A 19,027-nucleotide genomic window follows, 5' to 3' on the forward strand; every position below is an offset into this window, starting at 1 on the left:
GCCTGGGAAGATCATGGAGCAGATCCTCCTAGAAGCTATGCTAAGGCACATGGAGGGCAGGGAGGTGATTTGAGACAGCCAGCATGGCCTCACCAAGGGCAAGCCCTGCCTGATCAGCTTGTGGCCTTCTATGATGGTGTGACTACATCAGTGGACAAGGAAAGAGCTACTGATGTCATCTATCTGGACTTCTGTAAGGTCTTTAACACAGTCCCCCACAACATCCTTCTCTCTGCATTGGAGAGCGATGGATTTGATGGGTGGACTGTTTGGTGGATGAGGAATTGGTCGGATGGTCTCATCCAGAGGGTAGTGGTCAATGGCTCAATGTCCAGCTGGAGATCGGTGACGAGTGGTGTCCCTCAGGGGTCTGTACTGGGACCAGTACTCTTTAATATATTCATCAGTGACATAGACAGTGGGATCAAGTGCACCCTCAACAAGTTTGCAAATGACACCAAGCTGAGTGGTGCAAGTTGATGTGCCTGAGGGACAGGATGCCATCCAGAGGAACCCAGACAAGCTCGAGGAATGGGCCCATGTGAACCTCATGAGGTTCAACAAGGCTAAGTGCAGGGTCCTGCACCTGGTTCAGGGCAACCCCCAGTATCAATACAGGCTGAGGGACTAAGGGATTGAGAGCAGCCCTGCTGAGGGGCTTAGACTAGGTCTAAGAATTGCAAGACTCCCCTAAAAGCTATTGGTTTTGTTTCTGGTTATGACTGGAAGTCATGTATAACAAGTACATGGCTATGTCACATCCCCGGACCAGAAATGATGGGTGTTGAGCTTCTCAGCAGTCCACAAATTTTTCTTCCCCAAACCAGCAGTTGTATTACCTTAAATATGATAGCAATGGGAATATCTTCTGAGAGAGTGTTATGCCTCAGGTAAAATCTTCCTTGTTTCACAATCATATTCGTTCTGCTCTTCTTCTCATGAGTGGAACTGAAATTAAAAAAATATATTCTGTCCAACAGAAAGTTTGCACTGACAGTCCTAGAATCTTCCATATAAAACTTATCAAGCTTGAGCCATCTTTCAGCTGAATTAATCCCACCTTCTCCTCTTTTAAAAATTACATTAAAACAGCCAGACATCACCCTGTAACTCCAAGGTAATAGGAGTATTATCACCTGTGAGGCTGAAGGTCTATATCCAACTTACATAGAAGCCTGTATTTTTCAAAATCATATTTGCATGCTTTTATAATCAACTTGGATGTAACCAGCAAGGTCAAACTGTGCACAGGTATTGTGGCAACAACAGTAACGAGATAACAGTACTTTCTGTTGTATGTTTAACCTCATCTAGGCTTACTGTGGAACAGAAAGGAGATGTGAGACCTCTGGCGAAGAAAAAACAGCCCTCACACTGAACAGTGACAAGCACTGTATTATACCAGCACACAGCTTAAAAACAAAACCAAAAGGCAAACAAAATATAAATAAAACTCAGTTGGGAGGGAAAGGCCAAATTTAGACTACCTTGTGATTTTCAATAATTTGTGTAGTATAACAATATTTGTTTCCTTCTCAATTGCCTTTAAAAGCTTTTACACCCATTTGATTTAGAGAGTCAGACAAAAGGTTACATCCGATTTCCACTGCAGTAACTTCATGTTACTGGCTGCAAAATGAGACCAAACACCATTAGTTAGGAAGTGCACTTTGTTATGTTAAAAATTAGAACTTGCTTTTCCTTCAGGATTCATCCCAGACTAGCATTTGAGCAACTCCCACTGATTTTTGTGGGAATACTGTACTAACTGATTTTGGGACAAAATGACAGTAGCAAGAGAGGCACTGAATGTCTACAGCTTTTTCCTGTTAAACTATACTAGAAAGAAAACTACACAACTATTTCAACTACAACAATGAACTTTTAAAGCTTTGGTTTTATCTCCTGTATGTAATTACAGGCATTTATCATACCTGGTAACAGAAGCGCCAACTGTGCCTTTTCTATCAGCTTCCACAATGATTCTGTTTTTGGATAACTGCTCTTGAATAAGAATGACTTTCTCTACACCTTTAACAATGAAATAACCACCTATTCAATAGAAAAGAAAGATTTTGCATGTCAGTACCCTTGCACCTTACTTGCCTCGTTCAATATGCCTTTGAATAAAAATTACTAGAAAATAAACAGTAAGTACACAAAGGACAAAGGAGGAGTGTAAACTCCCTCAAAAGAGTAAAGAACAAACTCTGTGTGGAACCTATGATAACTAGGAAACCGTTCCACTAGACTAAATAGAACTTTTGCTAGGCTCACATATAGTATTTGGTATCTAAGATTTTATTTGGGAAGTACTTGAACAGAAAGAACTCACAGGCAGAGCAAAAACTGTAAAGCTGTAAAAAAATCCCTAAACCTGTAAGGTAATCATACTTACTAAAAGATGCTACAGAATTGTTAGATCTACAAATTAGGTAAAAATATTGCCTGCCAGAAGAGTATATCATACAAACATCAAAAACAAACTGGCCATTTCAGATGTTTGGTATCAAATAAACAGAGTAAGTCTTCTGTAACTACCGACTTGCTCTCTCCAGCATTCCAGGAAGAAATTTACTTTGTATTACTTTTAAAAATGTATGTTAATGCTGTTGCTGTATCTAAGAAAAATATAAGGAATCTGTACATGATCCATGTTAGATTCCTCTCCCAAATTGTAGCTATCTATTAACGGTCCTCCAGCACAGCACATGATGTCACTGTATCTTGCCATCACAACAAAGCACAGTGTATGTCCAGTGCATACTTCAAAGTAGCAGATAAAAAGCAAGGAAGTTGCTTGTTATAACCCTTCACCTCTTCCCTACACTTCAAATTTTATCATATAACACTTTATTCTTGTTTTACAGAACACAGCAAATGAGAGTTCCTGCTATGGAGGACACATTATACTCCACTCTCTCTTGATCCACTTCATTTCCATGAACCAACTCCATCTCCATTCCCATATAACACATCACTGTACAATACTATATACACTTCTCAATTTTTTCAAAATTTTGGCATATCATTTTTGTGGTTGAAAACCCTGTCTGCAAATACAAACATTCCATGCTGTCAACCATTTCTTATTATTTCCAAAAGCCTGCGAATTTCTGTTGGTTACAGGCATATGCCTGAGATGTTCCCATGACTTCACAGTGACAGGAAACATAACAATAGCGTATTTATTTGCTGAAAAAGGTTTAAAACTAAAAGTGCAGATGGGAAAAAAGAATGTGAGTGCAAACGTACCTGGATCTAAAGGACATTCATTAAGTTTGGCAAATTCTGCTGGAGTTTTCCCAGTAAGAACACAATTGGAGCTACGCAGCATTATAGGCATTCTGCAAGAAAACCAGTTAAACTTTTACTTTAGATTCAGATAGAAAAATATGAATAGTCAAATTCAGAACAAAAAACATGCTAAGCAAACTGGAGAGAACATGTTTAAGGTAATTGGAACACATGCAAGCTATAAACAACAGGTTTTTCCTTTAATCCCACCTTATTTCACTGAACATGTAGCTTGAAAAGGGAGTCTTGAAATTACACATCTACTGGCAGAATCTGCAGGCTTCCTATTTAATTTTTATGCAGCTACTACTACTGGCACCCATGGCAAGCATAGTCACCAAGGCCAATGATTACTACTGCAAATACTCCTGGTCTCCAAAAACAGTTCAGCCTGCACTGAAGAACATGCCCTTGCAGATCTTACCATTTTTAATTAGAACATGCTAGATCACATTGGATTTCCCACATTGCCATCACACCTTCTGGCTGCAGACAGATCGTGCCTCCAAAATATAACCTAGGCATGAAGTTTTCCCAGTAATAGCTCTGATTTCCCTGGTCTCTTAGCACAGAAGTCTGCAGCGAGCATTTTGTGAAGCAACACAAAGTGGTGGAAAAGTAGTCCAAGAAATTAAAAACAAATTCTGTGCTTAGAGAGGAAGAAAAAAAGAGAAACTAAACATGCACAGATGGGATATGAGGCAAAACTTCTTCACCATGAGGATAGTAAAGCAGTGGAACAAGCTGTACAGAGAGATTGGGCAGTCTCCACCCATGGAGGTCTTAAAGACCTGACAGGATAAAGCACTGAGCAACCCATCCCAATCACAGAGCTGACCCCATTTTGAGGAAGAGGTTGGACTAGAGACCTCCTGAGGTCCCCCTCAGGACCTCCTCTTCCAACCTGAATTATTCTATGATCCTGTGATGAAGTCAAGGAATGTTCAAAGTTTCTTTGATTTGGTGTGCTTACATTGCAGTCTTACGAGGAATTTGGCTTATTCAACAACTAACTAGCAGTGACTTTGCATTTATTAAAGAATATTTTTATAGTCAGCTTCCTAACATACCTTTCCACTCTCAGATTTTTCATTAAAACTTCTGAAAGATAGCATATTTTACTTCCAATGAAAAAGATGCATTTTGCATCTTTTTGCATCTCTTCTACAAAAAAGTGGACTGCTGATCCAACTTAAAGAATTTCACTCCCTGGTGGACATCTGTTTTAAGACCTATGTTCCAGGTAAGTTTTTAAGATAAAGCTGAAATATTGACTCACTTCATCATACTTGCTAAGACATATTTTGACAAAATTTATCCATGAGTTATGGATACTATGGATACTACTATGCAACCATTTGCAACCTCAGAGATATTTAATTCAAAATTACTCCAACAAAAATTAAGATTAGGCAGCTCTTGCTAATGAAGTTTTATTTCTTTTATTCAAATTTTATAAATCATTTTAATTTCTTGGCCATTTTCATATCCTTGTATCTTAAAAGAAAGCTGATGAACTCAAAATTCTGTATTTTTGAAGAGGATAAAAAGCTATCTTGTCACGACAGTGCTCTATACACATAACATACTTGCTTCAGTCATTTCACTAAGAAAGTGTTTCCTAGAGATCAGAAGCTTCATATGACAATCATAATCTTGTATCACACGCGATAAGCCTAATGCACTGGATATTTTTATCAGAAACAGCAACTAGTTGCTATAAGGAAACTCAAAATGGGGTACGTAAATGCCATCCCTGAAAACTCCAGTGAAATAGATGTCACCAAGTATCTATCCTTTACTTCACTTGTGAAAAATAAAATATTTTGCAGCTAACATAAGACACTATAGTAAATCATTTTCCTTTTGAGGACAGAATGTAATTTTTAAAATAGCTGAAGTTATCAGGAAGAATGGGAAGAAAATTTTTTTAAAAAGGGAAAATAAAGTTATTGAATTTCTATGTGTACAGATGCACAAAATGGGTACCCTAATTTGGAATGCTATTAAGCACTCAAAAGAAATTTTCCTGTTTAAAGACACAAAGATATTGCCCTGGGATTTTTTTTTGTTTCTAAATCACATAGGTTATCAGCAACTCTGCCAAACAACAGATATAAGAAAGGAAAAAACATACAGCTTTCCTGTCCCAGTCTGAACCGCATGTCTAACAAGAGCATCGTATATACTCATCTGGCAAAAGGAAACCAGCGTAATACTAGGGATAGATGAGGAAAATTATTTCCTGTGGAAATAGTAACTGGATATTAACAGTTTTTAACAGCAAAAAGACTTCTTGCATGCATGCTCTTAAAACCAGTTGGATGACATAACTTTACTTTTTAATGGAGAATATTTACTTTTTTTGTCATAACGTCATTTTATAGGAGAAAGAGAAGAATTTACAGGAAGAGGTCTTAATCTATAATGCAACATACTAGCGCTGTGCAGTGATTTAGTCTTTTTGAGTATATTATGCATACTTTATAGGTCTTCTTCACCCCATTCTTTTTTTTAAGAGAGAGATGTAGTCAAATGTCTACACTAGTTTTTGTTGTGCTTCTTTTAGTTATAACTTATCCTTTAAAGTACTGTCTTTTGTATACAAATTGATAACATATTTTGGTGAAAATGCACATTTACTTGAACTTTTTTCTTGGCCTATAGCATACACCATGAAATAAGGCAGAGGACTCAAATTTAAATGGTCTTTTAAAAACTTTTCTTCTCTTAAGAAATGACTTTGAACAATAAACTGTTACTACAACTATAGAAGCTTGGTTTTGTAAATGCATTGCTGTGTATCATGTGCTGTTAACAGAGTTAAAGTTTTTTTTTTTTTATATGAAAGCTTAAAATTTCACTACAAGTGTAGCTCCTTAAGTATCTGTCTTCTCTTTCCTGCCAGTATTCCACCTTTAGTAAGATGCACAGACACACAGTAAGCATTGACCTTTAAAGCCAGCAGGGTTCGTCTTTAAGAAACCTTGTCTACAGAAAACATCTCTATTGTCTTTAAATGGAATTTTGCTTTCAATAAATACTAGAACTGTGAGGTATTTTGCCTTTTTGGCATGGCTAAGAGCTTGTTTTTGTCCCTAACGCACACTATTTTTTTCTTTAAGAAATTAGACGTTCTTCACAATACTAATAACCTCAAGTCATTTGACAGCCTTTAGAAGAACAGAACCAGTAAAAAACCCTCAACATTTCTCCACAAAGTTCAGCCTCAGCTCTAAGTCAAACCGGTTTTAAAGAGCTTAACCTCATACAGAAGAACTAATGCTTGCTTTATTGGTTTTACCATCTGCCTTCCACAGATGTATGAACATATTATGTATGAAAGACTGAGTAATTCGGCTACAAAGCAAACATTATTATTTTCATTTTGCAATTAATGCAAATTAATACTCCAGTATTCTTTCACATATTTCCCTCTTTGGTTTTGTAACAATACAAACATAGACAACATCCATCCTTATATCCATCCTACTTTGGAAGCAGACAGATTTCCAGAAGCTTTTACTAAACAAAATCTTATAACAGAACCTAACAATCACATCCTGTACAGCTGTTCATCAAGATTTGCCTGCTCCCTGTTTCTTTTAACAAGGAAGCAAGGTTAGCCTACATTCATTTTGCAGTAAAACTCTTCCCAACACAGCAGCAAATGGAAACTAATACCAGAAGTTCGATATATGGTATCTTACCTGCCAATGGGTAATGCGTTGCGTATGATCCTCTGGCTACCTCGTGTATATTCAATGTCTACTGTAATCGGGGCAGAATAAGTCATGTCTCTCAGGCGGCACTAAAATGAGAACAGTCATGTGGTTAGATGTTGGCTTACACGCTGCAGAGTCTCTTGAAACATCCCATGTTTGCCCTGCCTCCTGTAAGTCCTCACAAAGAAATCAAGCGAAGTGAAGCTTGACAAAGCTCTTCATGCTACCTGGACTATGTTTGTCAGAGTCTCCTGTTTAAAATGAAACAAAACAAAAAAATCCCGAAATACAGTTATTGTGATGTTTCAAAAGAAGCCAGTGGATTTGTGTGTCTTCAGAGGACAGCACTGCAGAGCATAACTTCTAAACTGTTTAATTAAACAAACAGGCCTAATCAGCAGAGCTGACACAAAGACCATACTATGCCACAGGCTCTGAGAGCAGCGCTCAGCTCAGGGATATTTCTATAAGAAGACTCTGAACAGCTGAAGAGTTGTGCTGTCATATGAAGCTTGACAGAAGTGAAACACATGAGAGTAAGAGAGACACCTTATTAATAGAATGAGCACATCTCACTGTATGGTACCATTTCTCAAGATGACTTACAGAAGGCTCACTACAGTTACCGCTTCCTGTAAAGATTCTCAGAATTTGTCTGCAAATTCCTCAGACAGCAAGAGAAGCAAGATACACATATCTAGGACATTATACAGCTCAAGGCTCAATCATTTCTAATCCAATCTTTCCGGTCTGCTCTCCCCAGCCTCAGTCTGTGACTCTGTTGGTAGCCCTTAAGGTATTGCGTATCTTCATGCAAGACAAGATTTACTGCATTTGCTCAATATTCACAGCAGGTCATTTGTGACCTCACTGAGCATTCTATACCTTTGAGCTCCAGGATTACAGGTTTATCATTATTCAGATTTGTACATTTATGGTCTTTCAGTGTATTGATTATGCATTAATAAAAAGCAATTAAGATTTTGCTGTGCACTGAAGATGCAACTGTATGGAAAAATCTGCCTCAAGAATTTTTGCAAACTGGATGCTCCTTCTCTCCACCTTAAAAAGTAAACCACTTCTCTAGTAATAAAATACTGATGTGCACCAGCAGATTGCAAGCTGTGACTTGTAGGAAACTAGGTCCCATTGTGCTCCCAGCACCACTTCATCAAATTTAAAAGTAACTGAGAGTATTTCCATTTTCTAATTACTTTAAATTCATCTGTATGAATAGTTCATGAAACCCCCATAAGAACTGCGTGAGAAGCAGAGTTAGACAGCTTCATTAGCACTACTTGAGGGGAAAAAAAGGCTTTGGGATTCTTCGTGTGTGCTTTGTCCACACAAGACACAGATATAAAGTAAGAATTACACAGTATAATATTCCATCACTTGCATTTTTGTATCACCTTCCTTGAGGTAACTTCTCCTTACCTTGGACACCTAGAGGTAAAAGGCAGGAATGACTTGATCTTCAAGGAAACCAAGAACATAAAAACTCCCAAATTAGCTTGAAAATAGGTAAAATACTCAGACTCTTATGAAAATATGATCATCTTAGGTGTCTTTGGGAAGGAATTTTATAAGCCTTTAACAGAGAACTGTAATGACATACTCATAAGAATCCAAGCTTTTTGTTTCGTTTTTCTTTTAAATTGCACCCCTGGTTTGACCTGATCTGCATCCTATTTAAGAAAATAACTACAGCCTTCAAATGTCTATAACACATTGGAAAAAAAAGAGAAATGATGCACTAGCATTAAGCACCAATGAAGATATATCTGAAATGCAAGAATAGGTTATTCTAAATTCAAGGTCAATATGCTTGTGAAGCATTTATCTTGCCCTCTTCTGCATGTACAGTCACTCCAGTTATAAAGTAAGCAAGCATTTTAACACCTGGATTCTTGGATATGAGTTGTTGGTCACAACCAATTTTTTGCATGAAATTTCATTCATACATAAAAAATCTTTCCCATTGCATTTTGTGCATGTTCATTTGTACTGATCTAACGTTAGCTACATATTTGTGAGGTGCATGAGCTGTCCTGAATTGCATCTAGTTACACTGTTGATGGCTGAGTTATCTGCCTTACTTAAAATCTTTCCATCAAACTAAATGAGGTTTGACTCGGGTCACTGCAGACAGAAGCGTGGCTGTGGCTATGCACCAGAGGCAGCCACTAGATGGTTTGGTGGGTTTTTTTTTTTTTGTTTTTTTTTTTTTTTTTACAGAATTTCTCCAAAGCATAGAATGTATTTCATATAGAGTCTGAAATGTGTCACATACACTACATGAAAAAAAAAAATCCAACTTCAAGTATCAAGTGTATATAGCAAGTAAAAAAGCATCCGATATGTCAACTGATTTATTAGGTTGACAACAGGCTGTATCTAAGCAAATGAGTGCAAGTTCCAAGCTCAGTTCATGTTCCAAGGACAAAAAGAGGCTGTCAGTACTTCTGTTGCAGTGACATAAGTCTCAAAGCACAGCAGCAGGAGAGGAATACTTTGTTCCTGAGCAACCTCTGAAGAGAACTGAATGGCTTTAGATACCTGGAAGCAATCCTAAAAGGTCAAAACCTTAGCTTAACTTATAGCTTGCTTACATGTACAGAAACTACCTTACATGCTACCAAAAGATTCTCTGATTTCAGTCACAGCAGCATTTTTCTCCAACATGCATCTTTATTCCAGAAGTACACAACCCATTTCTTAACCTATATGCTACAGCGTGCAAAGAAGTTGAATATACTCCCCAAAAGGCTAACATTCTTCTGCAGTTTCTTATAATTTTATCAATTTCCATCTGTTTCTGCTCAAAGTTTCCATGTTTGCACTCTGACTTAGACTTAAAAAGATGACTGGGAGGTAAAGGGAGACTGAAGTGACCTATGGTGCAGACAGTAGCAAGGCTAATATTAAAAAGAAGTTGATAAAAACGTCAAAGAACACTACATTGTAGTGTGAGGACTTCAGCTCTGTCATAAGGAGACACACAAGATTAAGCAGGAGAAGAGCTTGTCACTACTTCATGGAAACCCGTTCAAATGCAGCTACGATGAAACACTGAATACAGCTATCCGCACAAGCCAGGAAAAAACAAAATTAAAAAACAAAATTAAAAAAAAATTATTACACGATGTTTAAATCTCTAAGGCTTCTTTCTACAGCGATGATGGCATGCACTATATCACCTAATGTAGCATGCATGTACTCAGAATAAAGTTATACGCCACTACTATCCAAGACATTCCCAAGATCAAGCAAACAAACAAGACAGATGCAAACATTAATACCTCATGAGGTGATACAGGTCGTGTCACATTGAAGCTTTCTTCCACATCTGGAGTTCCCACATAGATATTGAGGTACCTGTCATACAAACAGTTCTAAAATGAGCAATGAGCCAAATATTTGTCAGGCGACCTGCAGGAAGCAGAATTCTACATAGACTGAAACATGAAGTTACTGTGATGAACACAGGTTGATTAATAATGGGTAATGATTCTTCCCAAAGTAACTCATTGTATTTGAGCTGTGTTCTAGTTAGTTAAAATTTAAACTGCACATGCAATAAACCCCATTGCAAATAGACAAAAAGAAACTCCCATCTGTCATCCAAGATTACTAAATTACAGAAAAATGATGACATAAGGTATTGTTAACAGGTACCAAGTCCGATTCACATGATTATTCTTTCAATCTTCCCATCTTTCAGTGCTCCAAATAAGAGATAAGTTATGGAGAATACTCGCCTGATTTATACCTCCACAGGTGCCTATAAACATTTTATAGCAAATAACAAACCCATGAGCTACTACGCATAGTACTACTGATATGAAAATCGTTTCATGCTTACTTCAAGTACCACATTGGGTCAGCATCACTTGTAACTTTTTCATTGGCCTTCATGATTTTCTTTATCTGGAGAGCAAGAAAAATAAAATTAAATAGAATCATGCACCTTCTTTGAGTACTAAGAGCCACTCTCTTCCCACCAAGAAAGCATACCTCTACGTTGATGAAATAGTTGAATGAGTCTATGTGCTGCTTCACAAGTCCTTTCACCTGGAAAATATATGCATGTGGCAACTAAAATTAGCTTCAATAATATTAATCGTACAAGGCAGAAATTAAGATACAAGCATTTATAAATGCATTTGGATCGGTGCTAAATTCCTTCAGCTGACAAAATTCTGAGAAGTGCCTGGACAATTGGTTTGGTTCTACACTGTACATTTCCAGGTTTACACCAGAGCCGTCATCAATCTTTGAGTCAGAAAAATGATTCAGTAACAGTACAAAGTAAGCACCCAATAGACCTTGAAATTCATATAAACAAACAAGAGCCACTGCAAGTCAAAACATTTTATCAGTTTGCCATTATTTTGAAATAATTTTAACCATTTAGAGCATAATTAACCATGTGTGCTGCTTGAGAAAGAAGTTGTCTGCACCCTAACAAGAGCAACTGCCATAAAGAAGAATGAAAGGGAGGGCCAATGACACAGGAGAGACAGAAGTGGGGTGTGACAGACAGAAGTCAATAAGCAAGGAAAGAGTTGCAGGAGGGCAGGACATTCATAAGAAATCTGAGTTTGATTTGTAGGCAGGAAGAAAGATAACATGCCCAGGGGTAATATCACACAGAATAAACAGTACCCCGTTCCCCCATGTAATGAGTTGGTACAGTACATTTCAAGGATTTAAGCTGAAGGTGTTTAGAGCAATCAGAAGAAGGGGGATTATACCAAGTAAAATGATCTGGGATTAAAGAAAAAAAGAAAGATTTTGGCTTTAAGGAATACTAAGAGAAGAATTCATTTTGTTAATGGATGGAGATTGATAAAGGGTGTAACTATCCTAACTACAGTGCAAGATTCAGCCTTGGAAAGAGTGCTAGCTGATATTGAGACACATGCTTACACGCTCATAGAGGGCTTTAAACTTTGAAACATCCCATGACAACTAACATATTACAGGACTTAAAACTTCATACAGAAAACAGGTGCATTTACATAGTTCACATGATAGGCAACAGTTCATTCTGAAATCATTAGAATGGGAAGCTTAGAATGACAAATCCAGCTGCTCAGTGAAGCCTCCATGGGTTAAGACAAAGGAAGAATGACTCCAGAGCAAAATTCTTTAGATAAGAGTTTCCTCAATTTACAAAAACATTGCACATCATATGATATAGGCAAGAAAATACTATGGATTTATTAGTGTCTAGAAATCAGGCTGGTAGTTCTTTCCATTTTTTTTGTGAGGCTGTAGCAACAGCTTTATTTAAAAAAAACTCCACTATAGAAACCATAATGCACTACACCAGCTTTGTATAATATCACTGTATCACTGCTGGCATAAATAAACCAACATGCAACAGAAAGGCCAGACCACCATGAGCAGCCCTAGAGTAAAGGGCTCACTGGCTGGAAATAATGTGGGACGGATACACTTGGCATAAAGCACACAGTAAATTGCACCTCACAACCAGCAGCCCTCCCTTTTTCACAGTCTCAAGAATTCAGACAATATCACTACCTCAAGTTAGTGATGGAAGTGCATGTGGTTGCTAGGAGAGACACAGAAATGGGATTCATTAGGGCCCTAAAGCATCTTCGCAGCCCTGAACCAAAGTGAAAACATACACAATCCCTTAATGACTTTTGAACTTTGTTTTCCTGCCAGGAGCAAATACTGAAGGGTGCAACGAAAGCAGAAGTGTGGGTACTGAAAGTGAGAAGTAAAGGAATTAACGAAGTGAGGCTGAAGAGCACCTTGCTGAAGTGAGCAACATTTCCGAAGATGATGACAGGTGCAAAGGTGGCTGCAATTCCCTGAACATACCTGTGCACATCACAGACTTCACCTGCCGTCTTTACGATACAGTTTTCATTACTGCCTTTCTCCTCCCTCACTTCTGTTAGTCCTGTTACTACACCCAATGCCATTTTATATAGAACTGTGCCTTCAACTAATACCAGATTATATGGGTAGCACCGAAATTAAGACACCAGTAATCTTTGAGTTTAGTCAAGCTCTAACTTCATTAGAGAAGATAGACATATATTCAAGCCTTTGCAGAATCCAGAACTGTGGTTCTATGCTTCCTATGACAAACACATCTACAAACCTAACACCACAGTCTTATACAAAGACCATGAATAGGGTCCCTGAGAGCCAGTAAAACAGTAAAATAATCTGGAAACATTACACATGTACATTGCTCATTGAGAACAACCACACAAAAATGCAAACATCTAAATGGATACCTCCACAAATTAATCTGTAAATTAATCAAGAAACCAATCTCTGTAACGGGTTTAGCCATAATTACATGGAACTAAAACAAAACAAAAAAAACAAAAACAAAAAAAAAATCGCAAAATCCACACAGAAGGTGAGGACAGGTACTCTGGGAAACAGCAAAAGCTAGAAGAGGGGAATGTAAAGTTAGAAAGGAGATTACGTATTCATGCTGTTAAATGAGTGCATAACACTAACCTTTAGAAATGCTGGAAGAAGTCTCCATTTTTCCTGAAAGCAAAAAACAGTTTGAAAGATCTTTTCAGAGTGAACAAACATCTAAAATGCTTGCGCTTTTTTGTTTCTTTAACTATTATTTTTAAACATTAATATTACTTAAAATTAGATCCATTAAAAAACAAAAAACAGACTGTTCAAAGCCAACCTAGGTAAGTAAAAACAAAACAGATGAGTAAGAACAAAACTAAGATGACTTGGATCATGTTCGTAATCTGTATGTGCTATGCAATATTTACCCAGGATGCAACAGGACATTGTCTTTTCTAAAAGCAACTAATGTGAGAATATGTATTTCTTAGAAAATTCCTTACTACCATGTCCTCATTTAAGAACAATTAACTTTTTTTTTTCTCCTGTTATCACTGTAAATTATATTCCTAGCAAGTGAAGATTTGCTACAACTTTTACTTTACAAAATACATGCAAGAATCTCAGTCTGGGAGCAGGACCTGCAGACATGAGTCTCGGTAAAACCTAGCAGTACCCTAACTTTAGCAAAACTACCTAAACAAAGTACTGACAAGTGCAAGTACATCAAGGTTCCTACAAACTTTTCCCCATTCTTATTCTTCAGTGATCACAACAAACACCACCTTACATCACACCCACCTTCTCCCACCATGGCATGGGAAGCCCATGCCAGATTTGGGATGGGAGATGCAGGTGGAAGGGCAAAGGTGAGGAGGACCAGACAGGGCAGAATGAGGCTGCACCACCTGAATCCAGAGAAAGAGAGTACTATAACATTCACAGGGCATCAGCGCCTCATAATTTTAGTTCGACTTTCAGCGTTTAGAAGTACATGGCAAGGCTGTAGCTGTGGTGTAACGCTGTCCCTCGCGGTGCAGGAGCACGCAGAGACATTCACGACAGAACACAGCACGAGGCTCTCGGGCTCCATTTCTGATGCACTCTCTCTACGCAAAACGCCCAGTCCGGCCAAAGAGAGCTGGAACGCGGCCTTCACCTCCTGCCTCTCCCCACGCGAGGCAATTAGCAAACTTTAAAGGAAGTGCCGCTGAGAGCTGAACCCTCTTTGCCGGTGTTTGCAGGATACAGGCCGGGCACACGACGGGGACGGGGACGGCACCCTACCGGCCGAGCCCCGGCTCATCAGGGACGGCCCGCGGACACCGAAAGGCTGAGACCCACCCCGTCGAGAGACGCCGCGCATGCGCTGCAGACGCCCCACCGGCGCATGTGCGCAGAGAGGTGGTCGTTTTCCTCCTCACGTCACCTCACCCCACCCCAGCCCCTCTCCGGGAGGGCCCGACGCGTGTCACCCCTTCCCCAACAACCGGCCGGCCGGCCCGCGCTGCCGCCCGCCTCAGGCCACCGCTAACCTCGACCGTATTCACAGGAGCCGCCGCTTCCTCCGGAGTCAGGGCCCCCAGCCCCGAGACCAGCGCCTCCATCACCAGCCCGGCAGAGAAGCCACAGCGGAGACGGACTGCGAGGGACCCACAGTGTCGCAGCCAAACGAGTCCTCCCGCCGCACCGGTGCTGCGCCCGAAGGTTCCGGCGCACGGAGCTCTGACACATAGACACACACGAGGGCACAGAGTAATTAGGGTACAAACTGATTTTTCACAATTTTTAGCACGCAAAGCAACGTGGAGCATGATCTTTTAGCATTATTATTGTCTTTTTCCGATCTTGGTGCTGAATGCTGTAGCTGGATCATCTACAAACCAACTTTTTTTCTTTGCAAGCGTCGGTGCTGTAGAGACACCAACATCCCAGTCAAATAGGGAACTATTCATCTTCCTCAGTTAAGATTAAACAAGAAACTTTAGTGATCTCTGCAAATTCCTGTGGAAGTAAATTTTTGCCAGTTCACGTACAATAATTTCTAAGTATGTTTAAAACGCAAAGTATGAAAACTGTACTTATACACGTCTGCTCTGGCTCCAATTCTGCATGAATAAAGTTCACTGAGTTTGGTTGGGGCTTCACACATCCTGGACATGAAGGCCCAGGTCTGTCAGCCATGGTTACTATGTAATCAGAAATCATTATTACTTCCACAATAGAAAACTATAATAAGTTAAAAGTGGGGGTTAGAAGCCTAAGAGTTCCTTCTCTTAAAAAAAAGAAAAAAGAAGAAAAAAAAAAAACCAAGAAAGGAGGAGTTTATTGGAAGCAAATTTGTCTGATTTTACAGATTTGAAAATTCAGTACTAAGTGCTTTTCCGGTATTCTTTAGCTTAACTTTGCCTTGGGGCTATTGTAAATTGTTCAATATTTTAAAAAAAATCAGGGATTACAAAAGAACAAAATCCAGACGTGACTGAGTGGCAGACATTTTAGAAATAATACAAGTTCAAGAAATACCATCTTTTCAGCATATTTTCAGCACATTTAACCCAGACACATGCAGTACAGCTAGCACTTCAAGACTGTCTGAATTGTGCAGAGTTATTCTGCATAATGCTACTAAAAAGAGGAGCAATATGGAGCCATCGGTCACCTTTAATTAAAAATCATAGAAGGAAAAAATAATATCCATCAGCTTATGTGTTGTCCAATTCTCCTGCAACCAAAATCTTCTACTAGCACCAGATTCTGGGCAAGGTATTCCACAGCGTATCTACACATTGTTGTGAATAAAACAGTTCAGTTTTTTTAAACAGGCCATCTTTCTTTGATGCTCCTTGTTTCTGCAGCCAAAAAGACAGCAACCGTTTACTCTTCTATCTTTATTGCCACTCACCACTCTGGATCTCTGGCATAGCTCTCCCCTCCAACACCTTCCAGTCTGGAGACTCCTATCTATTTAATCACGCCCAAGAGTGGAGCTATGATCAAGTGTACAAATTACCTTTGTGGTGGGTTGACCGTGGCTGGACACCAGGTGCCCACCAAAGCCCCTCTGACACTCCCCTTCTCAGTAATGAGAAGCTCGTGGGTCGAGATAAGGACAGGGAAATCACTCAGCAATTCCCATCACGGGCAAAACAGACTCGGCTTAGGGAAGTTAATTTATTGCCAATCAAATCAGAGTAGAAAAATGAGAACTAAACCCAAATTTTAAAACACTTTCCCCCCACCCCCCTCTTCTTCCATGGCTCAATTTCACTTCAGATTTCTCTACCATCTCCCCCTCAGTGGTGCAGGGGGACAGGGAATGGGGGTTGTGGTCAGTTCATCACACGTTGTCTGTGCTGCTCCTTCTTCCTCAGGGACAGGACTCCTCACACTCTGCCCTGCTCCAGCCTGGGGTCCCTCCCACAGGAGACAATCCTCAATGAACTTCTCCAACATGAGTCCTGCCCACAGGCTGCAGATCTTCAGGAACTGCTCCAGCCTGGGTCCCCCACAGGGTCACAAGTCCTGCCAGCAAACCTGCTCCAGCCTGGGCTCCTCTTTCCACAAGGCCACAGGTTCTGCCAGGAGCCTGCTCCAGCGTGGGCTGCCCACGGGGTCACAGACTCCTTTGGGCATCCATCTGCTCGGGCATGGGGCCCTCCATGGGCTGCAGGCGGAGATCTGCTCCTCCATAGAGCTCCATGGGCTGCAAGGGAATCTTTGCTCCTGGAGCACCTCCTCCCCCTCCTCAGTTGTTTCTCATATTCTCACTCCTCCTCCTCCAGCTGCAGTTGCTGTTGCACAGCAGCTTTTTCCCCTTCTTAAATCTTTATCCCAGAGGCGCTACCCACCATCACTGATGGGCTGGGCCTTCGCCAGCAGCAGGTCCATCTTAGAGCCGTCTGGCACTGGCTCTACATGACACAGGGGAAGCTTCCAGCAGCTGCTCACAGAAGCCACCCCTGCAGCACCCCCACTACCAAAACCTTGCCACGCAAACCCAATACAACCTTCTCCCAAGGAGTCGGATTTAAGCAAGTGACTGTTTTGGATGTTTTTTGTGCAGCTCGGTTCAAGTCCCTACTCTGCACTCCAGCTGCAAGGGAGAAGTTACAGAAAAAGAACAAAGTAACAACGTATTATTAGTGCAGTCATTTATCTTGGCATTTAACAACACATTACATTAAAGAAAGTCTGCACAAATGACTTTTCTCCACCAATGGTATCAGAAACAAAATTTAATGCATACAAAACCTCAGATATTTGTATTTCAACGAAGAAAGCTGCTACAGAATGGCATCTTGTTTCACAAGGACAACTTCAGAGTAGAGGCAAGTGCGTTTCAGCCATGGTAGCGCAAACAGCATGCAACACATGACATTTAACAGATGCAATGTCCATGTTCCAAACAATAAAAATTAAGATACATTAAACAATCACTTGAAACATAGGCCATGCTATAAAATGCCCTTTGCAAGTCACCTTATTCACCAAAAAACCCTAATGAATCCTCATTTTTTGAGTATTTACTGGTAAAAAACTAGCATGACAGTTTCCCCCAGTGCATTAGAGATCTATAGTTTGGCATTTATTTTTACACTAGAATGCATATAAAATATTAAGATTAAAAAGTTCATAATCATGTTATAAATCATCTTCAAATGTTCATAAAATCCTCTTTTGGCTGAAGCTCAAAATAGTTTAGATATTTCTAAATATGCAGCAAGTCACTAAGATTTAATTCCCCATAATTGTTTTTGAAATGCATTCTCCTGATGATTTTGAATCGCATATCAAAATTTCATATTTATCTCAGCAAGCCTGTTTTACCTAGTGGCACAATTATAATCTTTGTAGGAGTTCCTTTCTCTCAGGTTTTTCAGGCTTCAGGAAACAGCTCCCTTTAAAATACATATTCATCTTTATTTTGGGTAACGCTTTTACAAAGGATAGAGCAGAAGTGCACTAGAGAAATTTCTTTTCTAAAAGAGGCATTTTGACGAAAGTTTTTCTTATCATGTACACGTGGCCAAAGTCCTTGGACACTGAGGAACAATTGACTAGAAGTTTCCCTTACTAAAGAGTACTCAATTCTGTAAAAATGGACTACAAATCCACGTTGCTAATAATGCCCAGGTTTTTTTTAGACCTTTATGATAGACATAGTAATGTACATACACGATTTGTGTGACACATTGAACTTCTATGGGCTATTTTTTGTCTCTTCATAAAAAATAGATTGTAATATATAATATTAAAAACAAGCTATATAACTTGTACCATATGGAGTTTATATATATATGACATTTAAAAAGGGCTATTATATGGCAATATATTAAAAAGATCATTTTCAAGTAAATTATAATTCAGTTTCATAGACAAGGACATGTCTATAATACATATTCCAGCAGTTAATCTGATACATGCAAAACAAAGCCTGTGTAAACTTACGGAAGTTTACTTCCACATTGCTCAATTTCAAGCCTATTCATTTTCTGTATGCAAGACTCCCAGTGCCTTAAATAGGAACTAAGTATTGGGACCTATCCTAAAGGAATTTGAATAAAACTGTAGTATTTCTCAGACTCAGTCAAAGTGAATCTAATCACATTTTCAAGAATGACTAATCATTTGGGATCTTG

The 19,027-nt window shown here is 39.3% G+C and overlaps 1 protein-coding gene across 1 annotated transcript in view; it reads right to left on the bottom strand.

Annotated features, from left to right (window-relative positions):
- POLR3B (RNA polymerase III subunit B) overlaps positions 1 to 14,992 on the bottom strand; it is a gene marked incomplete at both ends in the record, with an annotated part of 81,973 nt that extends 66,981 nt beyond the window's left edge. Inside the window, 9 exons of the mRNA XM_082004850.1 lie at positions 840 to 948; positions 1,935 to 2,052; positions 3,256 to 3,347; positions 7,008 to 7,108; positions 10,325 to 10,400; positions 10,888 to 10,952; positions 11,040 to 11,096; positions 13,536 to 13,568; positions 14,921 to 14,992. Of these exons, the coding sequence (XP_081860976.1) occupies positions 840 to 948; positions 1,935 to 2,052; positions 3,256 to 3,347; positions 7,008 to 7,108; positions 10,325 to 10,400; positions 10,888 to 10,952; positions 11,040 to 11,096; positions 13,536 to 13,568; positions 14,921 to 14,992 (723 nt within the window). The remainder of the gene's footprint in view (positions 1 to 839; positions 949 to 1,934; positions 2,053 to 3,255; positions 3,348 to 7,007; positions 7,109 to 10,324; positions 10,401 to 10,887; positions 10,953 to 11,039; positions 11,097 to 13,535; positions 13,569 to 14,920) is intronic.
- Between the last annotated feature and the right edge of the window lie 4,035 nt (positions 14,993 to 19,027).

This window comes from Phaethon aethereus, assembly GCF_964289735.1.
Source record: "Phaethon aethereus genome assembly, chromosome: 1".
Classification (NCBI taxonomy): domain Eukaryota; kingdom Metazoa; phylum Chordata; class Aves; order Phaethontiformes; family Phaethontidae; genus Phaethon; species Phaethon aethereus.